Source organism: Malus domestica, chromosome 15 (genome assembly GCF_042453785.1).
Source record: "Malus domestica chromosome 15, GDT2T_hap1".
Lineage (NCBI taxonomy): Eukaryota > Viridiplantae > Streptophyta > Magnoliopsida > Rosales > Rosaceae > Malus > Malus domestica.
The window spans coordinates 32,354,243-32,376,576 of NC_091675.1; the positions used below are offsets into that span (position 1 = coordinate 32,354,243).

At 39.1% G+C, this 22,334-nt stretch overlaps 1 protein-coding gene across 1 annotated transcript; it reads right to left on the reverse strand.

Moving 5' to 3' along the window:
* Positions 1–1,097: 1,097 nt before the first annotated feature.
* LOC139192181 (bifunctional riboflavin biosynthesis protein RIBA 1, chloroplastic-like) lies at positions 1,098–7,314 on the reverse strand. Its single transcript, XM_070813739.1, has 7 exons — positions 6,893–7,314; positions 5,676–6,012; positions 5,331–5,546; positions 4,626–4,948; positions 4,027–4,156; positions 2,321–2,617; positions 1,098–1,755 (listed from the first exon to the last, which is right to left on the reverse strand). The coding sequence occupies exons 1-7, from the start codon at positions 6,940–6,942 to the stop codon at positions 1,489–1,491; spliced, it is 1,620 nt and encodes a 539-aa protein (XP_070669840.1). The 5' UTR covers positions 6,943–7,314; the 3' UTR covers positions 1,098–1,488.
* Positions 7,315–22,334: the final 15,020 nt, after the last annotated feature.

Sequence of the window (22,334 nt, forward strand, 5' to 3'; positions counted from 1 at the left end):
TCAGACCATAATACTGAATGACAACGCTTTTGAATTTCTAGATGCACAAGAAAATAATAAATACAATAAAAAGTCTCTAGCCGTGTCTGCATCGGATAAGATCGGACAGATATTCTGTACAATGAAAAGTCATATTCGTTCATCATATATCGTACGGTCAGGTTTCGTTAGGTACTGTTTCTGTTTAATATTAAATTAAAAAATTCAAAAAAATTTCATTAGGCATAATTTTCGTACATTATATACGATGAACGAATGTGATTGAAGAATCTGAGATCCTCACAAAAAGAATCTAAAGAGAATTCTCATTCGTAAATAATTAAGCTCTGATTGACAAGTAGTGTGGGCTCGTTTTGAATCGGGTTCCATGATTAGGAAATTATTTCCGACTTGTATGGCCATTTTTTCTTCACACTTCCTTAAAAAGTATCTATTATCTGCCGGTTCCTAATTTGACACTAGGGCGCTCAAATTTTTAACGCAAAAATAAAATGCATAGATACGTGTAAAAAGGTGAGAGGAATGACTTTTGTAACTCGGCCAACCAGAAAATTTGAGCATAAACCCCAAATGACTAGCGATCATCGAAAATATTTCTAGGATAAGTAGAATAGAAAATATGAGATTGGAGATAAACTACACAAAGCCTATATCCAAAGATATTCTCGTCTTTTTGGTAAAAATAATGACTAGTTGTGGGGTCTATTATACATCGAACCTCAATGATCTAAATTATCTATTTTTTTTTAAGTCTTCATTCACATATCATCCTTACAAAAAATCAATTTAAACTGAAACCATTACTTATTTGATTGTCATGATGAAATTTTCTTGTCTCTTTTTATTTTTTTTAATTTTTTAATTTATTTTTTTAAACAAACCATTATCTATAGCATTAAGTGGCTCGATATTCTTAAAACATAGTGTTCATCAATTTCTTTGTACTCAATTAGATGTCTCAAACACTTTTGATTTGATTAATATTTTGCAAGGATTCCCATTTTTACCAATAAACGGAATCCCTTTGGACAAGGGACCATGAAATCGTTTGATAACACTTTTTACTTTTTCTTAATGATATCCAATGATCATGACAATTCCCGCGAAACTCTTTCATTTCATATTTCATAGAAATTTATTCTTATTCTTACAAAGCAAATAGCATTATTTGATATGCGATCAAGTCCAACAACACTTGAATAATAAACATTCAAAAAGAGCCCACTAGCATTGAAGTTGCAAATGCGTGAGAGATGTCGGGTACAACAGGTGCACATAAGTTTCTCTCGTAATCACAAGAGAAATAGCAGTTTAAAAAATGTGTTAACCATGAGTATAATAATCTCAGCCTCAGAATTTCTCTAGCAATTCCATATCATTGCTAATGACAAAATTTAATCCGATCCAGCCTTTATTCATACATATGAATAACTCTGATAGTCACCTACCCCTTTGATTCTCCGGCTGTTAGCGTGGAAACCGACGTGTTCATGTCTCGGACACATCATTAGATTGGTTGTCAATTTTCGAACTACTTTCATCGATTGTGCCATTTACATGACCATTGGATTTTGAACCATAGATGTGCCCCATTTTTGCCCGTTTGGTCTCCAGGTATTTCCGATTCTCCATAGTTATCGGTGCCAACAATGGGACTCTGCCAGCAATGGCCAAACCATAACCCTTGAGGCCAATATATTTTGCAGGATTGTTAGTCATCAGCTTCATCGTTCGAACACCTAGATCTCGTAGTATCTGCAAAAGAATTGAGTCATGGGTTCAGATATCAAGACAATCCACCTTACGCTATGGGAAATTGTATCAAGAACCAAGCCGAGGAAAATCTAAATGCAATCTAACTTAAAATTATTTCTAACAGTTACAAACATAATTACTACAGATAGTAATTCAAATTACAATTTGATAACGGCAGCCAACTCAAAAGACCTGAAGCAGACGGTTCCCAGCCCTGATGCCAAAAAATTTCCCTCATAGTGACGAGAAAGGAACTATAATGCGATGAAAAAACTAACAGTATTTTAGAGTCACCTCTGAATCAAAGTAATTATGATTTAACGTTTACACTATAACACAAATGAATCCCCATCATTAGTAGATCCCCAACAACGATGAAATTTTATTAAAATGGGATCGAATCAATTCTGAAATTTGGTCACCCAAGAAAGGGACAATTTTCTAGTGAAAGAGAGACTCATGTACACAACACTTTTAACAGTATGACAATACATCTACAAGAAAAGATACGCAATGCTGAAAATGATGGCACAAATGAGATGATTTACCATTAAGAAACCAGTACCTGTGCACCTATGCCATACTCGCGAGAATCAACAGGTAATCCCAGCTCCTCATTAGCTTCAACAGTGTCACGCCCAGCATCCTGCAGTTTATAAGCTCGGAGCTTGTGACCCAAACCAATTCCTCTACCTTCATGTCCACGAAGATACACCAAAACACCCCTACCAGCTGCTTCAATTTGCTTCATTGCAAGTGCCAGCTGTTTTCCACAGTCACATCTGGCTGACCCAAATATGTCACCAGTGAGGCACTCAGAATGTACCCTTACAAGTATTTCTTGCCCATCAGCAATGTCACCCTGTACATTTCAAAATTCTGCAAATAGTTACTTACAGGAATAAACATTGATCAAACACAAAATATTGTCTTTGTTTGTCATCCAACCTCACAATTCAGTGAATCTCACAGTTAGTGATATGAAAGTGTGATACAGAATACAACCCTGCTATGGAAAGATGGTAGGACCATCAATTTATGCAGATAGAAGGAAAAATTGATGCAGTAGAAAGGAGAGAAAAAAAGATGGGAAAAATGTTAAAGAGAAGGATAAAGAGAGGCAATTAGGGGCTACAACAACCTATTTCTTTATTATCACACCAATATGCCAAAGTCTGAAATCCTATTACAATGAGGAGTTTCAGGGAAGGCAATCCCATGAAAATAAAGTACCTTAGATGTCCTCATAAAGTATCGAGAGAGCAAAATAAATAAAATCCTAAACTATTCGAAAAACAGATAGATAGACAACTATCCACAATTCTAATTCCAAGAAATAAAACATTAAATAAACATAATTTCGAAGCTCTTTCTGTCCCTTAATAAATGAAAACTATATTCTTAAATCCATCATCAAATAGAGTCTGACAAGAAACTTCGGTTACAGAAACATGCTATACATAATAGATTAGCTGGTAGGTGGTAGAGGATAGACAATTGCACATCCAGCTAGAAAACTGTGGAGTCTTGGGCAGGAAGACGCAAGTGCAAGCTCCCAAAGAAAAATATAACCTAAGATAATCTTCCTCTAACTTAGCTTTCAAGTTTCAACCCTTCCGGCAGATCCTTCATTGAACAAAGATAATATCCCTAAAGGTTTCATGTGCTGTCAATAAAGAAAAGTATAAACAGGTGTCTATGAGCTAGTTCAATAAAGAGAACTCCATGACAACAAATGACTCCTTGTAGCATCCAAAACTTTGACCATTGAACAGTCAATTTCTTACACATCCATTTGCTCACAGTGGCTGATTGTTCATGACAAGACACTGCCAATAATATGAAGCAAAGCCTTAAAAGCATGAGGTGCAAGCCTCATGATTAACTGATATAAGCTTCTAAAAGCATCTAGGGTTATTATCCTAGATCCACTTGCCGAGAATCGAGATATCAACTCAAAGGCTCTTCATGTCATCTCTGTCATTTTTCTGAAGTTTTCTCACCAGACACACATCTGAGGACTCCCAAGTAAGGGATTCCAAAAGTCCATACTAAGAAATCAAGTACACAACATCTGGTATATCCATATAAAAAAACTGAACTCTAAGAAGTGAGCAATAAAATATCTACAAAAGTCATTCAAACACTGACATTGTAGAATGGTAACAGCAGGAGAATCCGATTATACCAACAGCTATTTATGACCGGTGTTGGATAAAGAAGGTTAGATAGTTTTAAGGGGAGAATACTCTAGGTCAATGATTTGCTTACTTTAACCATAGCAATGTGCTCAATCCCATCGAGCAATGATTTATAACAGTAGGCTTCAAATGGCCCCCACATTGTGGGTATTCTTGCAACTCCAGCCCTCTCTACCAACTTATCTCGTTTCCTCCTATATCTGAAAGTTACAATTCAGAAACATCATTATTTGAATTTCTTCCACTAATTTAAAGAACATGACAAAAATTGACATTTAATATTTACTTGTCCTAACAAAAATATACCCAGAAGCAACAATAACATTAATTCATTACTTTACAAAAAAGTTAGTCTATCGAAGAAAAGGAAAGAAAAAGGGGCAGGGTTTTTTGACAGCCCTGAACCATTCTTAACTGATTGAAAGAAGTACAAGTTATAATTATTTGAAGTATATTTAAGATGTCAAATAAACATTCTTCACTAGCTCGTAGATGCTAACTAGAGGATTGCAGGATGACCCAGTGTTTCAGATATATGTAATAACCTTTATCAGTTAATGAAACAGTTTTTTATTCATCTTTAAACTAGTCAAGTATTAAGGACTTATTTGGTAACTACAGCTAGCACACTTTGAACTCATAATGTCCAGACATAATCATTCAGAGTACCTTATCAAATCAGCAATGGAAATAATTTTCAAGTTTTCTGCCCTTGCAAATTCACGAAGCTTTGGTAACCTAGCCATAGAACCGTCATCATCCACAATTTCACATAAAACTGCTACTGGATCAAGCCCAGCCAACATAGCAAGATCAACTGAAGCTTCAGTGTGACCGGCTCTCTTTAGAACTCCTCCCTCTCTGTACTTTAGGGGAAAGATATGTCCCGGGCGGTTGAAATCTTCAGGTTTTGAATCCCTTGATGCAAGAGCCAAGACTGTTGCAGCTCTATCACGAGCCGAAACACCAGTTGTTACACCATGTTTTGCATCCTATGGAGTCCAAAACAATTGAGGTCACCCACATCAGAGTTATTATAAATCACAAAACAGGTATATATTCAATAAAGTAATAGATTAAACTTTCACTATACATCCCCAAGACAAAGGCAAGGTTGGCAATACCAACTCTAGTGAGCTCCACTGTCCCTAGAAAATATTGAGTCAAAATCCAGCTATGTATATACAATATCCTTTGCACTCTTTCCCTAGCCTTTGAGCGATCCAACAAACACGGATGCAGTTACTGACCAGAATAGTAAAATATATGGACAAGAAGCCTGTGATCATGATAAGGTCATTGTTCCCCTCCTAATAGTGCATCTCAATATGCATAATTGGGTTTAATGTTACTTAGGAGAATTTAACTACATACCACTGAGACAGTGAATGCCGTACAAAGTTTTTCTTCATTCTGTGTCACCATAAGTGGAAGTTGCAACCTCTCCAAGTCTTCTCCTTTCATGCTCACACAAACAATCCCAGTTCCGTGCTTCACAATAAATGCCATAGCTTCTGGAGTTGCCAAGGAAGCCGCCATTATAAGATCTCCCTCATTTTCTCTATCTTCATCATCTACAACGATAACCATCTGCAATATTTTCTTGAATTAATGATCTGCTATCTTATCCACCTCCAGAAAAATTAAGCACGAGAAGAAAAAAAGAGAGTAAACAGATCCCTTATTTTCACAACAGAACTAGCTGAGGAAATGACCAACCTTGCCTTGACGTATATCTTCAATGGCCTCCGGAATGGAAGAAAATCCTTGTACAGGGTGATCTAGATCATATTCATCATTTTCGGTAGAGAACCCACTAAACCTCGGGGTTGTTTCTGCTGAAAGTGTTCCAAAACCTAATGTGTCAGGTTGTATTTCAATCCCAGTTGGGTTGCCATTAGAGTAAGACAGGAGATCATCTTCTCCCAGCAAAGCTCTTGCCTTAATTGATCCCTTGGAACGAAAGCACAATTTCCAAGACACACTCGGTGTGACAAAACCGGATAATCGCCCATTTGCTACAAGCGAAGCCCCAGGATATAGACTAGTGTGCCCTCTGAAGATAAAAACTAATTAGACATGTATACATCCCCCTAGGGGGAAGGGACTACAATTTCAGACGAACTAACAATAGGAGAAGAGTTTCTCAATTGTGCAAAAACCATTTTCGATAAACCGTGTTTACCTGCTAACTTTAAGTCACATATAACTTTCTTAATTCGTTCATAAAACCCATTGTTCTTATCCAAAATTGTTAAAGGGGTAGTTATAGTTTACCCCCATTTATTTACCCTCTAGAAAATAGATCTTTCTTTTCCACTCCCTACTCAGAAACTTGATTCTCCACCCCCTCTAGAAAATAGATCTTCCATTATCATACTTTCTAAGGGAAGACATGAAACAAAACTGAGTGCAGTTGTGTTTTAGAATTTATATAGCCGACCCCATTTAGTAGGATAAAGGCTTTGTTGTTGTTGTATCATACATTCTATTCTATTTACACTCTAGAAGTCTTCACTGACAGCTAGTTTTTCAGCGTTTCTACTCAAATTTGCCCAGTTGAGTTGGCCCAATGCAAAAGTTATTCCCTGCAACCTTGTCTACGTACCTATGTATTTCCTATATGTATTTCCTAATTCTTAATCCCAAAACTAACAATTTCTGAACTAAACAATGAATTCCCAATTTCCATCCACTACCTGGTTCAGCGTAATATCAATTTACCTCCCCCATTTGAAGATTTAACATTAAACACACATTACATAATGCCCCAATTCCAAAACATGAAAAACCTCGAGTTATCTCTCACAATTTCAGGATTAACATTTCAGATCACTGTGATTATTCAAATCAACAAACGGATAATACAAATTTTAAACCCGAGAGGGAGGGAGGGAGAGAGAGACAGAGAGAGAGAGAGAGAGGGGGGAGCTTACGGAGAAGGGGAAAGAGCCATTGAGGAGCAATAGGGGTTGACGGAAGCCATTGGAAGGTGGACGTAGAGTTGCTGCTTTCAGGCTTTCAGGCTTTCAGCTGTGTTCCGTAAGAGAGAGAGAGAGAGAGAGAGAGAGAGAGAGAGAGAGAGCCGGCGAAAGAAATAGAAGAGAAGAGCAAGAGAGAGAGAGAAGTCAGAGACGCAAAGGTGGCTGCGTCGGATTGGTCAACGAAAGCCGCCGCCCAAGCAATTGCAGAGAAACCGAAGGGAATGATTCAATTCAACGGTTCATATCCTGTGGATGTTCTATCTGACGTCTGCATTATCCCGCCACCTTAGTTTTTGTTAGTGCAGATCTCCGGGTTGTATTAGAATATTCGAAAACAAAGAAAGGTTGTGTTTGATTATTGACAATTAAGAATTAAGAAAGTCGTGTTTAGGTTGCTTCCATCTTAGTTTAGGTGCGGTCCGTCCGGCAACCCGCCGTCTTGACCACGTAACTATTCAACTAAGGGCCTAGTTACTTAGCGTTGAAGTAATAAGACTATATATTCGCCAAAGTGGGAAAGTAGGCTACACCTCATAATGGGCCAGTCTTAATAGCGTGGTTCAAATTATCTTTTAACGAGAATCGAACCTAAAATCTATAGCTTGCAAGTGAAGAGGAATACCATTAGATCGTAATCTAATGTGCCAACCAGGAATTAATTGAAGAAGGCAAAAATCGAAGGGAGACACTCTCATTAAATAGTTTACTAATTAGAATAAAAATAGAGCTAATTTCTATTTAAGCTATCTATAATGTTTAGAAACCAGTTTGATTCTCATCCCGCTTTGCCCAATCTGATATCCCTAAAATAGAATTCGATTCTACCAATACCAGAATCAGACTCTTGATTTTATGTGGGGCCGACATTACTTTTCATTCTTTTTGAGTTGATAAAAAAATCAGTAATTCGGAATAGGAATGACACACATTCATCGTTTCCTTTATGTATATGTAAACACGTCTTAAATGTTATCATTGACTTATAATGTAGATTAACTCAAATTTTTAACATGATAATATCAATCTATCATTGTATTAAAAACAAAATAAATCGTTAATTAGTACTACAACATAGCAATATTCTTTCACTTATAAGTAGGATATCTTGAGTTCAAATTTGATAAAAGGCTAGTTTGATATTAATATATATAACTAGCCCATTGTGTGGCTTGAGCCAACTCTTCATCCCTTATTGTTAATATATCGGTGAAAAAAAAAATATTCAAATCACTCCACCATACTCAAGAATGTATTCATTTTTAGTGAAATTTTTCAAAATTAATTTTTGATTGAGCTAATTTTAATAAAGTTAATTTTGTGGGTTTGAAAGAGTATCTTATTTGCTTTTCACAAACTAATTTTTTTGATCAATTTTAGTTGATAAATATAAGAATTGATGGAAATTTCCCATTTCTCTCTTGTGAGAGCCCTTTTCTCCCCTATGAGTCTTTCTCATCGTTGTGTGAGTGGTTTTTCCTTCTCTTCAATTTTGTCGGCGGCAACTCTTGTTTCTGTTGTTTTGTTTAGTTTCAGCTTTTTCTTGCTTTTTCTATTGCTTATAATGTTTCCTCCCCTTCCCTGCAATTTTCACGATCTCTTTCTTTCTTTACTCCTTCTTCCTTTGGAGAGATTTTTTAGTGTGACTGTCACACATGATGGTACAACACGTGTCGTTATATAAATGTTGGGATATGTGTGTTAAAAAGTTAATAACTTAAAAAATAAAATTTCCCACCACTTAAATAAAAACACGTGTTCCCTTCACAACTAAAAATTTCTCCTTCTTTTGATCTCACCTTTTTTTAGACCAATCCCCCGTTTCCTCTATCCTTTTTGACCCACCCCCTCCATCATCTGGATCATTTGGTCCCACCATCCATCCCCCCTCTTTGACCTATCTCTCTGTCTTCATTTTCGATTGGTTACACCTCCGTTTACCGCAATTTGTTGTGGATCTTTGGAAGGGTGTGTAGAGCTTTAGCTCAGGTATTCACACCACCACCCTTGTTAACTGTTATTGGTCCTTCTTGTAGTTTGCCCTTGCCAGCTTTGTTGCTTGTGGGTTCTTCCTGCGTGCTTCTTTGTTCTCCTAGCGGCGATTCTTGTAGGTACTTTGAGGATGTTGTGGCTTATTTCTTAACCATTTATGGGGTTCTTGATGGTGTCATCTTCAGTGATCATGATGGGAGGCTGATTGTGAGGATGTTTGGGTGGCTCTCCGATATCAGCGTCAGCGTTTGCAGCTTCAGGAAGACTAGCTTTTTAGGGTTTGTTTGTGTGTATTGGGCTCCAAGGTTGGGCTTGGGGCTTTGTCTTCTGTGTGTTTGTGGCCCCTTTTTGTTTATGCATAACTTGTACATGGGCCTTTGTTGTACTTGTGTTTGTTGGTAATGAATTTTACCCTTTCACAAAAAAAAAAAAAAAAAAAAAATCTAAGAATTGATCCTCGAATGCTAGGATTTCTTTGATTTGTTCCATATACATAAAATTGAGGCCTACATACATGAGTTTTGATCTCTAAAGAACAAAATCTATACATTTAAGGCTATTTTTAACTACGTCACCTGAAACTCGATTTTGATCTTACTTTGCCCCAATCCCACTTTACCTCCAAGAACTCAATTTTGATTTCACTTTACCCCCTAAAACTCAAAAGTCATCATTTTACCCCATGACACTTAAAATTCACTCCACATTGCCTTAATTTTGTTAATTCTGTTCAAAAGCCATTAAACATGCTAATGTGAATTAAAAAAATGCCTATGTGGAAAAAAGAGGAATACAATAAAATGGTGAATCAAAACCCGAAAGGAAGAGAACTACTTCCTAGCCTCGTTTATCCTACCACTACCTACCCTATCTCGCTGGCGATAACTCCTCTTTTGCTCACTATCAACCCAGCTTCTCTGTCTCTCTCTCTCTTTCTCTAGGGTTGATTTGCTATTCGTGGAATTGGAGCAAATTCCACTATATGGGTTTGATTTAGGTCCACCAAGCTAATCATTTTATTTTTTCCAGATCTCTGCAACTCAAGTACATAACCCAAAAAAAAATTTAATACTTAATTTCTTTTTTTTTAATTAATACTAGCATTTACCTACACACTTTGTATGTATGAATACATTTTTTTAGAAAATGAGAAGGAGTGAGAGAGAGAGAGAGAGAGAGAGAGAGAGAGAGAGAGAGAGAGAGAGGGAGAGAACGTGGGGAGAGTGGGAGGTTTTTGTTTTGGGTTTTTTTATTTTTTTTTTATTTTTTTAAATATTAGAGATATTTTAACATCATTTGTAGGTGAGGCCTTAATAAAAAACAGTAAAATTTGGACAAGTGAAATTACATTACTGCCCATCTTTTTTTTTGTGTGATAGAAGATTAAGTTGTCTTTTCACCCTCTTTTGGTTGACAAAGAAGGTTTCATTAATTAATAGAGATATTCTAGCTGTTAAATGTTAAACGTATAGTGGAGATTTATAATAACATTCACAGTGGAGATTTATAATCAAATCCATCTCCACTATGCATTAACATTAAACAATTCATAGTTGAGATTTATAAAATGACTATTTTTGAGTTTCAGGGGGCAAAGTGGGATCAAAATCAAGTTCTGGGGGCCGTAATTAAATATAAGCCTATGATTTTATATTTCTATCCATCCACGTAAACAATTTTAATGGCCATTTGACAGAAGAATTAGAAACATTGTAAAGTGGAACAAATTAAATTTTTAGAGAGTAAAGTAATAACTTTTGAGTTACAGAGAAAAAATTGGGATCAAAGTCGAGTTCCAGGAGGCGCAAGCAAAAATAAGCCTATATTTAATCGTGTATCTTGATGAATAAAAATGAATAAATAATTTTTTTAAGGATGGGGTGACACTAATAGTCACGATTGAGTTTGAGAGCACGTTTGTAATTATTGGTTACATGCTAGTGAAGTTCTAAAAGTAAGGCAACGGAAATACGAAAATTGATAAGAGAAAGAAACCAAGCCTCTCCTAGGGACTGGTTTTCGTAGTGATAAATAATAAGGAAAACTAATAAAAAGATTTTAAACTTTATCTTTGTTTGCTCCCTAAATCCGCCATGGGCTTTGCGGGCAAGCCGGGGATTTACTTCACATACGAGATTGGTGGGTGCGGGCGTGCCACTACTAGATGCCGCTAGTAGACGAGATTTGAATGATTGAAGTTGCGCCTTTTGACTTCAAATCAAGAGATTGTGCCATTTGAGGGGGAGTTGCTCAAATCAAGGTTCTTTCTTTGCCTTAAAAATAAGGACTTTACTTATATGGAGAGATAGAACAATATGTAAATGACAAGGTTGCTCGGAAATGTAAATGACAGAGGAAAGTGACTAATATTGCAGATTGCTTGTAATTTAAATGACTGAAAATGAGTTGTACATAAAGACTACAAATGAGATTGATATTACAAGTGAGTAGCAGAGCAAATAAACTAGATAAAAGATGGCTTTTGTGAGGGCTGATCCTAAAAGGGATGAAGGCTTGGGGGCTGACTACAGCTTCGTGAAGGCAAATCTGGTTTGAGCAGAGTTTGTGCTTGTATTTGTTTGTTTGATTGAGTGTCTTTGTCTCTGATTTTTCTTCCTCCTTTTATAGATGATTTGGCTTGGCTGTCTGCAGTGTTGATTTTGCCCGAATGCATCTGAAGCGCAATGACTCATCAACTTTTTACTTGTACTTCCATTGTAAAATACTTTTGGGCTGATTAGCTGGCTGGTCTACACCACTTGACCCCTAGATAGGTGAGCATGTAGTTTAAATAAGATGCACCTGGTTGGGAAACAAGCCATTTCTTGCTTCTGGACTTTGGCTGGGCCTTGGACTTTTCCTTCTTCTGAACCTTCTTTTGGGCTAACCTCTTCTTAACCTAAAGTTCAAGTTTTATCCCAAACAGTGCCCTCTTCAATTAATATTCAGGCTGGAATTCCAGGCACCAATATTGATTGAATAGTCGCATGCTTGTATACATGCTCTCGGAACTTGTGTTTTCCAGATGGGATGAATGCAATCTTGCATCTCTTGCTCTTCTCATGACCTTTGAGCTATCCTCTAAGGTTCCAATAAATTCCAGCTCAAAACTTCTCCTGTCCAGCCAACAGATCATCTTCAACCTTCTCTTTTATCACCCTCAGACGTTTCTGCCTTCTTAGTCTTCTTCTAAACCTGGAAAATGGGTTCCTCTGGATTCAATTGGGGTTTCCTCCCTTTTCGTGAGAAAATGGATTTTCATCAAATATTTACTATCTCCAACACCTTTGGTTAGACAACCCACTATCCCCAACACCTTTGGTCAGACACCCCGTTATCCCCAACACTTTTGGTTAGGCGGTTTTCTCCTGAGGGTTTGCCCTCCTGCTCATTGCTTTGATAAGTCAGGCTTCACCATCATATCTGGTGATGATCCTTATCGAGGGTCCTCTACCAAGCTCATCTTGGCCGCACAACCCGATCACCTGCCTAATCAGGTTTTTTCCATGAAGATACCAGAAACTAGTCGAGACACCAACACAACGTAGAAGGAATGAAACATGACACATTGAGACTTACTCCGATGTAATTTTATCAATTCGTCGAAATGAATGAAGTATCATTTTAACAACTTTTATCTTTCTGTCTTCTTGAATGGTTGATGAATACACTGCATTCCAACACCTGCTTTATTTCTCATCTTCTTCAATATAACAATCCCTAACATCCCATAATGTAGGGCAATACCTTTTTAAGAATTTGACATTGATGGGATGTTTCTGCCAATTTCCTTCAAGATCAGCCAAGTAATATCCTCCCTTGTCTAATACTTGACTAACAATAAAAGGACATTCCCATGTCAGGCTCCATTTCCCAAAGCCCCTAAGCTAAGCTCCTAGAGGGATGACTGCCTTCCATACTAAATCTCATTCCTTGAAAGACTTCAGTTTTACCTTATTGTTATAAGCTCGGGCAACATCTCTCTTCCCTTCTTGAATCTGGTTCAAGGCCTCATTTCAGGTTACATCTAAATCTTCAATCCCCTGACACATAGCTTATATGTACTCTTCACTATGTAACCCGAATTGATTTTGAATTCTGACAGAACTTACATTGATTTCCATGGGAAGAACCGCATCTTGCCCGAACGTCAAAGCATAAGGAGTTGTCCCCGTTCCTGCCCGTTTAGAGGTTCAGTATGCCCACAAAGTATTCCCTAGCTTTTCATGCCACTTTTTCGGGCTATCTGTTACCATCATTTTGATAATGTTTATCAAAATCTTGTTGCTGGCTTCGGCTTGACCATTTGACTGAGGGTAGTAAGGAATCTTGGTCTCAATAGACTTCTTGACTGCAGCTGAAGTTATGGTCTTTACAGCTGATGCTTCTACCCATTTGGTGAAATAATCCGTTGCCACAATATGAAAGTATGCCCCTTGCTAGAAGATGGATAAATCTGTCCGATGAAGTCCATTGCCCATCCTCTAAAGGGCCAAGGTTTAACCACCAGAGTTAAAGGTACTGAAGGCACATGTTGGAGGGGTCCATGCCTTTGACATTCCTCACAGCCTCAGGCATAAGACTTGCAATCTTTTTCTACGTCAGGCCAGAAATACCCATACCTCTTAATCAACCACCTCATCTTCGTTCCAGCTTGATGTGCCCCACATATCCCTTCATGTACCTCGGCCATTACTCTCATAGATTCTTCTTGACCTAAACATTTCAGTAGGAGCTCATCTGGAGTTTTCCTTAGCAGGTTCTCCTCCCATAAGACATACTTAGTTGCTTGTTGTCTATTCTTCTTGCTTGTGGGTGCAGAATGATCTTTCAAATGATGAATGATAGGCGATCTCCAGTCTTCCGTCTCAGTTTCTAGGACCATTATATCTAGACTGAATCCCCTTTTTAAGATAGAAGGAAGATTTCTTCTTTGAACCTCGACATCTACTCCATACTTCCTTTCCTGGATTGGTACTCCCGAGGCTATTTGCGCCATCTTGTTGGCCGCTAGATTAGATTCCCTGGGAACATGATTAACTGATACTTCAGAATCCCAATAGCTCAATAATTGTGTGGTCGCCAAGTAATACCCAGCCATGGTGATATGTCTGCACTTGTATTCTCCACTTAGCTGGTTTATCACTAACTTTGAATCACCAAATACCTCTACCTCCATTGCCCCCAACTCTATCAAGATCTCCAAGCCAATTATTAAGGCTTCATACTCCGCTTGATTGTTGGTATTCCCTTGGTAATCTAGAAGGAATGAATAATAATTGTGAACTCTTTAGGGATTTATGATGACAATCCTTGCTCCAGAAGCCTTCTAAGTGTAAGAACCATCAAAATAAAGCTTCCAAGGAGTAATCCAGAGACCAGTTATCCTTTTTATTTCTTGTTGGACCTATTCTTCTTTGCCCGAGATGCCCTTGCCTGGTGGGATCCAAACATTAATTACTTCCAGGATCCCTGGTACATTGACGATCTCATCTTGAGACTCTTGGTGCTCTGCTAAAAAGTTAGCAATTGCTTGGCCCTTGACCGCCCTTTGGGGTACATATGGAAAGCTGAACTCTGATAATGCTAGAATTCACTTCCCAATCCTTCCTATTAGCATTGGTTTTGACAACATATACTTTATCACATTTGTTTTGGCAATGATATGCATGTGACAAGGTAACATGTAATGCCTTAACTTACTAGCAGTGAAATACAGAGCTAGGCACAACTTCTCTATGGGGGAGTACCTTGTTTCTACCTCAGTCAAAATTCTACTGAGGTAGTATACTGCCTCCTCCTTTCCGCCTTCATTGTTTTGAGCTAGTAAACTCCCGATTGATTTCTTTGAAGCAGAGATATATAGCTTTAAGGGTTCTCCCCTTTGAGGTGGTACCAACACTGGTGGAGAAGTCAAATAGGCTTTGATCAAGGAAGAAAATATCGGTAATATCGGAAATATCGGTAGTCCGAAAACACGAAAATATCGATGAAAATATCGGGATAATATCGATATCGATAAAAATTACATGGAAACCATGGAAATTGTAAGAAAAACTTGGAAATTTTTATTGAAACTTTGCAGGATGTTTATTTAGTCAATTATCTATTAGTTTATCACAAAAAATTGGAAGGAAATGCATTGCATGATGGATTTAACATTATCAAGTTGATTATATAGCGAGCTGACAAACATTGCGAGCTGACAAACATTGGCACACACTCACACAAACCTAACATCTCACAGTCACAGCTCACAGGCACATTATTTTCACATCACAGGCACATTATTTTCACATTTTTCACCTCTGGGTGCAAAATTATTTTCACCTCTTTTCTTATCTGCAACACGATGCAACACGCACACGCAACAAGCACACACGCACACGCACACACGCATACCCAGAGGGCCAGAGCCTTTCTGGATCCTTCTCTCCCTCCCTCGGTCTCTCCGTCTCCTTCATGCACACACGCATACCCAGAGGGCCAGAGCCTTTCTGGATCCTTCTTTCCCTCCCTCGGTCTTTCCGTCTCCTTCTCTCCCTCGGTCTCTCCGTCTCCTTCTCCTACACACACACACAGAGATCTCTCGATCTCTCTTCTCCTTTCCCCTACACACACACCACGGTCTTCTGCTCCTCCCTCCCCTTTCTCTCTGCACCGAGACCCACATGCACCGAGACAGCCTTCTGCTCCTCCTTCTCCTTTCTCTCTGCACCGAGACCCACACGCACACCATCGCACCTGCTCCGGCGAGTTCCTTCAATTTCTCTGGTTAGGTAAGCTTTGGGTTTTTCATTTTATGTTCTAGATCGAAGCTTAGATATGAAATTGAAGTTCTATCTCGTCTTTTTGCAAGGATTTTGGGATGAAATCGACCGGGGAATAGGCACACCCATCTCCGGCGAGGCCGTGGGTGTCGAAGAACTTTCCGAACACCTCCGGCCGTTTCACTCCAAACGGACGTTATAAAAACGTTCCTCGTCTCTTCTATTTCATGTTCATACCTAGATCGAAGTCTAGGGGGTTGTTTTACAGTCGGTCGGAGCTGTAGAAGCTCCGGCGTGCGTCTCCGACTTGCACAGTTCCGATATTTCACGATAATATCGATAATATCGCGAAATTTGGACGAAAACCCCTTGGATACCAGTTAAAATATCGGCTACGGGAAAATTCGATAATATCGGCGATATATCGCCGATATTATCGATATTTTCTTCCATGGCTTTGATGATGTCAAAAGCCTTTTGGTGTGGTGGTCCCCATTCAAAACTTTCTATATCCTTCAGTCTCAATAGAGGAGTCAATGGCTGAATTTTGCCTGCTAAATTGGCAATGAACCTCCTTAAGAAATTAATTTTACCTAGCAGTCTCTGAAGTTGCATTTTGTTGGTAGGCGGAAGTGACTCCATTATTGCCCGAAACTTGTTCTTGTCCACTTCTACACCTCTTTGATGAACCAGGAATCCCAAGAAGTTGCCCGCTTTTACTCCAAACACGCACTTCTTTGGATTCATCTTGAGTTTATGGATTCTCATCCTTGTCAATGCTTGCCTGAGGTCTATCAGATGTTGCTCTTCTGTTTTGGATTTCACCACGATGTCATCGATGTACACCTCCATGTTATGGCCAATCAAATCATGAAAAATAGCATTCATCGCCCTTTGGTAGGTTACACCAGCATTCTTGAGTCCGAACGGCATGACTAGATATTCATATGCCCCCACATGATCGGGACACCTAAAAGTTGTTTTATGTATATCTTCCTGGGCCATCTTTATCTGATTATATCCGGCATTTCCATCCATAAAAGATAAGACTTTATGTTTTGCTACCGCATCTATGGACAGGTCAGCCATGGGCATGGGATATTCATCTTTTGGTATGGCGCCATTAATGTTTCTGTAATCAACACAACATCGTACTGCTTTTGTTATGACTTTTAAAACGGGTACAATATTGGCTAACCACTCTACATATTTAGCAGGTCTAATAAATCCAGCTTTCACTAGTCTTTCAATTTCTTCTTTGACCTTTTCTTCTATCTTTTTTTACATCCTTTGTGGTGCTTGCTTGACAAGTTTATATCCCTCCTTGATGGGCATTTTGTGTTCCACCAAGGTTGAATCTAAACCTGGCATCTCGGTATAATGCCAAGCAAAACAATCTTTAAATTCTTGCAGAAGATAGACAATCTTTGCCTGATCATTAGTTTCTAATAAGCCACTGATTTGTATAGGTCTTGGATCTTCTTCTGTCCTTAGATCAATAACTTCCAAAGGATCTTGCATTTCTGGTGGTGGCTTGTCAGGTTCTGTACACAAAAATTTAACTAACTCCGGGCTCTCGGGCAAGTCGTCTGGTCCATCCAAATCATATATGCACTCGGCCATTCGTATGGCCACCTCCAATTCTTCTTCGTAAAGTTCTTCCTTGTTTTCATCCTGGCCGGTTGAAGTTCTTGGCCGCCGCTCATGCTCTTCTTTTCCTAAAAGCTCCCTTTCTTGTTTTCTTTCTCTCCCATACACCAACAATCTTTTGATCAGGGACCTGATTGCTGTTACTTGATCATTCTTTTTTTTTTCTGTCATTAATGGTATTGAGGTGTTGGGACGATACAGGGTCTATCCCATTCTTCTCTAGTGAAAAACATTCCTTGTTCTAAGAGCTTTTGGGCCGTCACCTTGGTAGGGCGGCCGTTCTTATCTGCTCCTGAACATTGCAGAATTCCTACATTGGGATCGTAGAAATTTTCTTCCGCTACATTGGGTGTAGGAAGAAATGGCCGTGACTCGACCTCCACCATCTTCCAAAAGCCTGGTCCCCCTGTTCCTGCTTCGTGGTAAACATTAACTTGTTGATGTAGAGTGGAGGGTATGGCAAGACTTTGGTGGATCCAATCCCTTTCGAGTAATGCTTCATAGGTGGAAGCATAATCCACCACAAAGAATGCTAGCATGATTTGCTTAGATCCCAAATCCACTTCTAAAGGTAATATCCTATGAGTTTTGGTGATAGCGCCGGAGAAGCTCGAGACCGTGAGATCTGTGGGAATGAGATCTTCTACACCTCTTCCTATCTTCTTCATTTGCTTGGCGGGCAATATGTTAATAGTTGCTCATTCATCAATCAAAACTCTTTTGAAGGGAACTCCCTCCAAATGAGCTGCAACATATATTAGCTTAAGATGGTTGGCTAGCAACATGTTTGGGCGGCTGAACACCATTTTATCAGTATAAATTCTTAACGGACCATTCTGGAATGTCTTTGATGATTCAGTTTTTCCCAATTCTTCCTCTTCGGCTACTTCAACGCTGACATGGGCCATCATTGGTTCTGTTGTCAAATAGTCACCTTCCATAGTAGTGGGCTGATCAGGCTCAGCACCAAACATGGCGGATAACACATACGTCATGTTGATATGAAAGGTACTAGGCTCTGGAAAGTCTTATTTCTTGCTCTCGATCTGTTCCATAAATTCGTCTAACCAGGCCATCGCATCTTCTGGAAGTAAAGGTTCTGGTGCTCCCTCCTATTGATTTATGCCCGAATCTGGTATCTGCTTGGGAACTTCACCGAAAGGATTCAATGATACACCAGGGAGCTTCCTCTCGGGCGAAACAGTTCCAAAACAAATAGGCTCTGTCCTCAATCCAGGAGTGGGCATCATTATCATATCTTCTTGAGCTCTTCTCAATATCCTGTACTTCCCAGGGTGTAGGCTTTGTGGTACATGGTTTCCCTCACCCTCTGTTTTGCTATTAGCCCTCTGCACCTCCTTTTTACTCCTCCAGTTAAACTGACTACTTCCCCTAGAGGGTGTTTTTTCAAACTTTTGATTCTTTGAGGCTTCAGATGTCACGGGAATCTTTAAAGAATTCATATAGGCTTTATGCTGCCTCTGGACCCTTCTGATCATAGAGGCTCCCATTTGTTTGGTGGGTTGGCCATTTTTCCCGACCACGTACCATTGTCGTCCGAGACAGGCAGGGTTCTTCTTTTTGACAGGATTTGATATCCTATCATTTCTTTTATCTTTTCTCCCTGCACGGCCATATTGAAGATGCCTTATCTCCCTCTCTTTTATACCTTTAGCCTCCTTGTCTTCTGCCTCCTCAGAAGCTTCGTGATTTCGAAACACTTCTGATAAAGCTTTAGGTTGGGAATCCCCTCCTAACCGTTGAAAGACACTTTGGGAAGTCTCTCTTCCTACTGTCCATCTAGCTTTTTCATAGGCCTCTTGTCTTTCTCCTTCCTCTTACCTCCTGATTAGTTCATGATCAATGAGGACTCATGCTGGCGGTACTTCGAGCTCACACTCGCATTGGCATCTACTGCATATAACCATTCCTTTGATTGTGGCTGCTTTTGGATGTTCGGGCAATTTGATCACCCCTTTTGTGGATCTGTCAACTGGCCTTCCTTCTTCTGTCTCATTTGTAACCTTCCCTTTCCCCTTCTCAGACCATGCTAAATTAATCATATTAACTGGGGCTTCTGAAAAGGGGTCTGCATGCTTGTTTAGCATTGTTTCGACTTGCATCAGATATGGGTTAGGTGGATTGTTTGTCAAGATCGTCTCTTCATCTGGCTGGCTGGCCTCCAGTTTTTCTTTTTCTTCTTCCCCATCATCTTCCCTCCTAACTAGAGGTAAAGATATGGGAATATTTGGTTTCATAAGGCCTGTTTTCCTTTTGAAGTCTGCATAGGCGTTTTCCAATCTTTGCAACATCTGCAACAAGGTAGTTTGCAAATCTTCAGGTAGCTCTGACATATTGCTTTAGCAAATAAGATTTGACGTATGTGTTATCCCACCGGGCGTGCGAAAATATGTTTGCTCCCTAAATCCGCCATGGGCTTTGCGGGTAAGCCGGGGATTTACTTCACATACGAGATTGGTGGGTGCGGGCGTGCCATTACTAGATGCCGCCAGTAGACGGGATTTGAATGATTGAGGTTGCGCCTTTTGACTTCAAATCAAGAGATTGTGCCATTTGAGGGGGAGTTGCTCAAATCAAGGTTCTTTCTTTGCCTTAAAAATAAGGACTTTACTTATATGGAGAGATAGAACAATATGTAAATGACAAGGTTGCTCGGAAATGTAAATGACAGAGGAAAGTGACTAATATTGCAGATTGCTTGTAATTTAAATGACTAAAAATGAGTTGTACATAAAGACTACAAATGAGATCGATACTACAAGTAAGTAGCATAGCTAATAAACTAGACAAAAGATGGCTTTTGTGAGGGCTGATCCTAAAAAGGATGAAGGCTTGGGGGTTAACTACAGCTTCGTGAAGGCAAATCTGGTTTGAGCAGAGTTTGTGCTTGTATTTGTTTGTTTGATTGAGTGTCTTTGTCTCTTATTTTTCTTCCTTCTTTTATAGACGATTTGGCTTGGCTGTCTGCAATGTTGATTTTGCCCGAATGCATCTGAAGGGCAATGACTTATCAACTTTTTACTTGTACTGCCATTGTAAAGTACTTTTGGGCTGATTAGCTGGCTGGTCTACACCACTTGACCCCTAGGTAGGTGAACAGGTAGTTTAAATGAGCTGCACCTGGTCAGGAAACAAGCCCCTTCTTGCTTCTGGACTTCGGCTGGGCCTTGGACTTTTCCTTCTTCTGAACCTCCTTTTGGGCTTTCTTTTGGGCTAACCTCTTCTTAACCCAAAGTTCAAGTTTTATCCCAAACAATCTTATTTTAATCAAAAGCGTTCAAATAACTTTATTTAACGATTAGACAAAAAAATCAAATCCTAACAAGACAACTTGCACGGATTACATAATCCCAGTCCATGTACACTGGTTGATCATTCATGCACTAGTTATCCTACTTTCTCTCTCCTCTCTCTTTATTCTTTCCTCTTTTATCACTCTTGTGTCTTGTGGGACCTATTATTTTCCAAGGCTGAAGTAAAACAGATCATAATACGAATAGCTTAAGAATCAAGTTATGGACTCCACAATTCCAACCAGATTGAGCTGTACAAATGGACCAAGGATGCCACCATCATCTTGTGTTTCGAAAAGGTAAGCGAAGTCTGCCGACTTCGGTGAGATTGACCATTCGTGTTCCATAAAACAAGAAAACCTGATCCGATTGGGATAAAAAAAGTTTCCTATATTCTTAAAGATTCCTACAATCTAGAGGTTAGGATGTGTGACTAGTAAACATACTCTTAAAAGGATGCAACACCTATCTATAGATATCCTTTAAGGGTTCTTTGAGTTTAATACTGATTTCATATCTTAAAAGATCTCACTTCCGACTTGTATAATGAACCCACTTGTCTAGAGTTCATTTTTGGTAACGCAATGATCAAATACTCTATTCTCTTACCCGCTGCTTGAGTCTCATATATTCTTACTAACTGAACTGTTGAATGACCTTTCAATGGTATCCCACTGGTGCCCAGGTTGTCTTATGATCGTTTACTCTTTTACAAGTAGTCGAGTTTGTACATCTCCTCCACACACGGTGGGTGCGCAAATTTGGTTCCAACAATTGGTACTTTCATTCGGAGTAAACTCATATTCATGCGACAAAATTACTCTACCACAATCATGTATGTCGAAAAAAGTTCAGTTAACGCTGATGCCAACACCTCGATTGGCAAAAAGCAAGAAATCACTCAAGCCCTTAACGCAAGCAATCAAGCCCATGATGTCTCAATCGTCCCAAGAAGAATGACGCTCCAAGTGCTGGAGTCCCTCCCACCATGGATCAGATATAGGAGACTTTGCTGAAAATCAGCTCTTCCATTGGCAATCTGCAGACAATCAAGGCTTCACCAGTAAAGAACCACTCAAACTTCATTGATATCAAAAGACTAGGGGTGGACATAGTCCGATTTGGCCTTATTCCACCCTCAAACCAAAACCGAAACCGAAAAATATCAATGATTCGAGTATGCTTATATTTATTATAAAACTGTATGGGTTGGTTCACGCCGGTTCCAGTTCAGCTCATGCCGGTTTACAATTCTAACAAAAATTATATATATGTTTCGAATCTTCTACTTCCAATACCAAACAAATATTTCTACCACCAATTTAAGCAAATCCTCCATTTGTTCTATAGGTTTTTCATGGCTAGATGCGGTGGGTTCAATGGTGGCGTGGCTTTGATTTGTGGTGATAGTTAAGATTTCGGCTGTTTTGTGCTATGCAGGCTCGGATGTGGGTTATGCTAGATTTGGGTGTAATGTGTTTTTTAGTTGTTAGTTTAGTGATTTAGAGTTGGTTTCTTCTACAGTTGTGTTAGAATTAGCACTAATAATCTCCATTTGGTGAATCATTAATGTCATCAAACATCCAAGAGTAGCAGATTTTCACTGCAACATACATCAAAGTTTAGGAGTACTCCCGGCCCTAACCCTAATCCCCCAGAAAAGGCGACATA

Excerpts from the sequence above, each read along its gene's own strand:
- LOC139192181 (XM_070813739.1), bottom strand. The coding sequence starts at position 6,942 with ATGGCTTCCGTCAACCCCTATTGCTCCTCAATGGCTCTTTCCCCTTCT. Across the intron at positions 4,157-4,625 it reads TCCATTGCTGATTTGATAAG|ATATAGGAGGAAACGAGATA; the intron begins GTACTCTGAATG and ends TGTAACTTTCAG. Across the intron at positions 1,756-2,320 it reads AGTATGGCATAGGTGCACAG|ATACTACGAGATCTAGGTGT; the intron begins GTACTGGTTTCT and ends ATTCTTTTGCAG.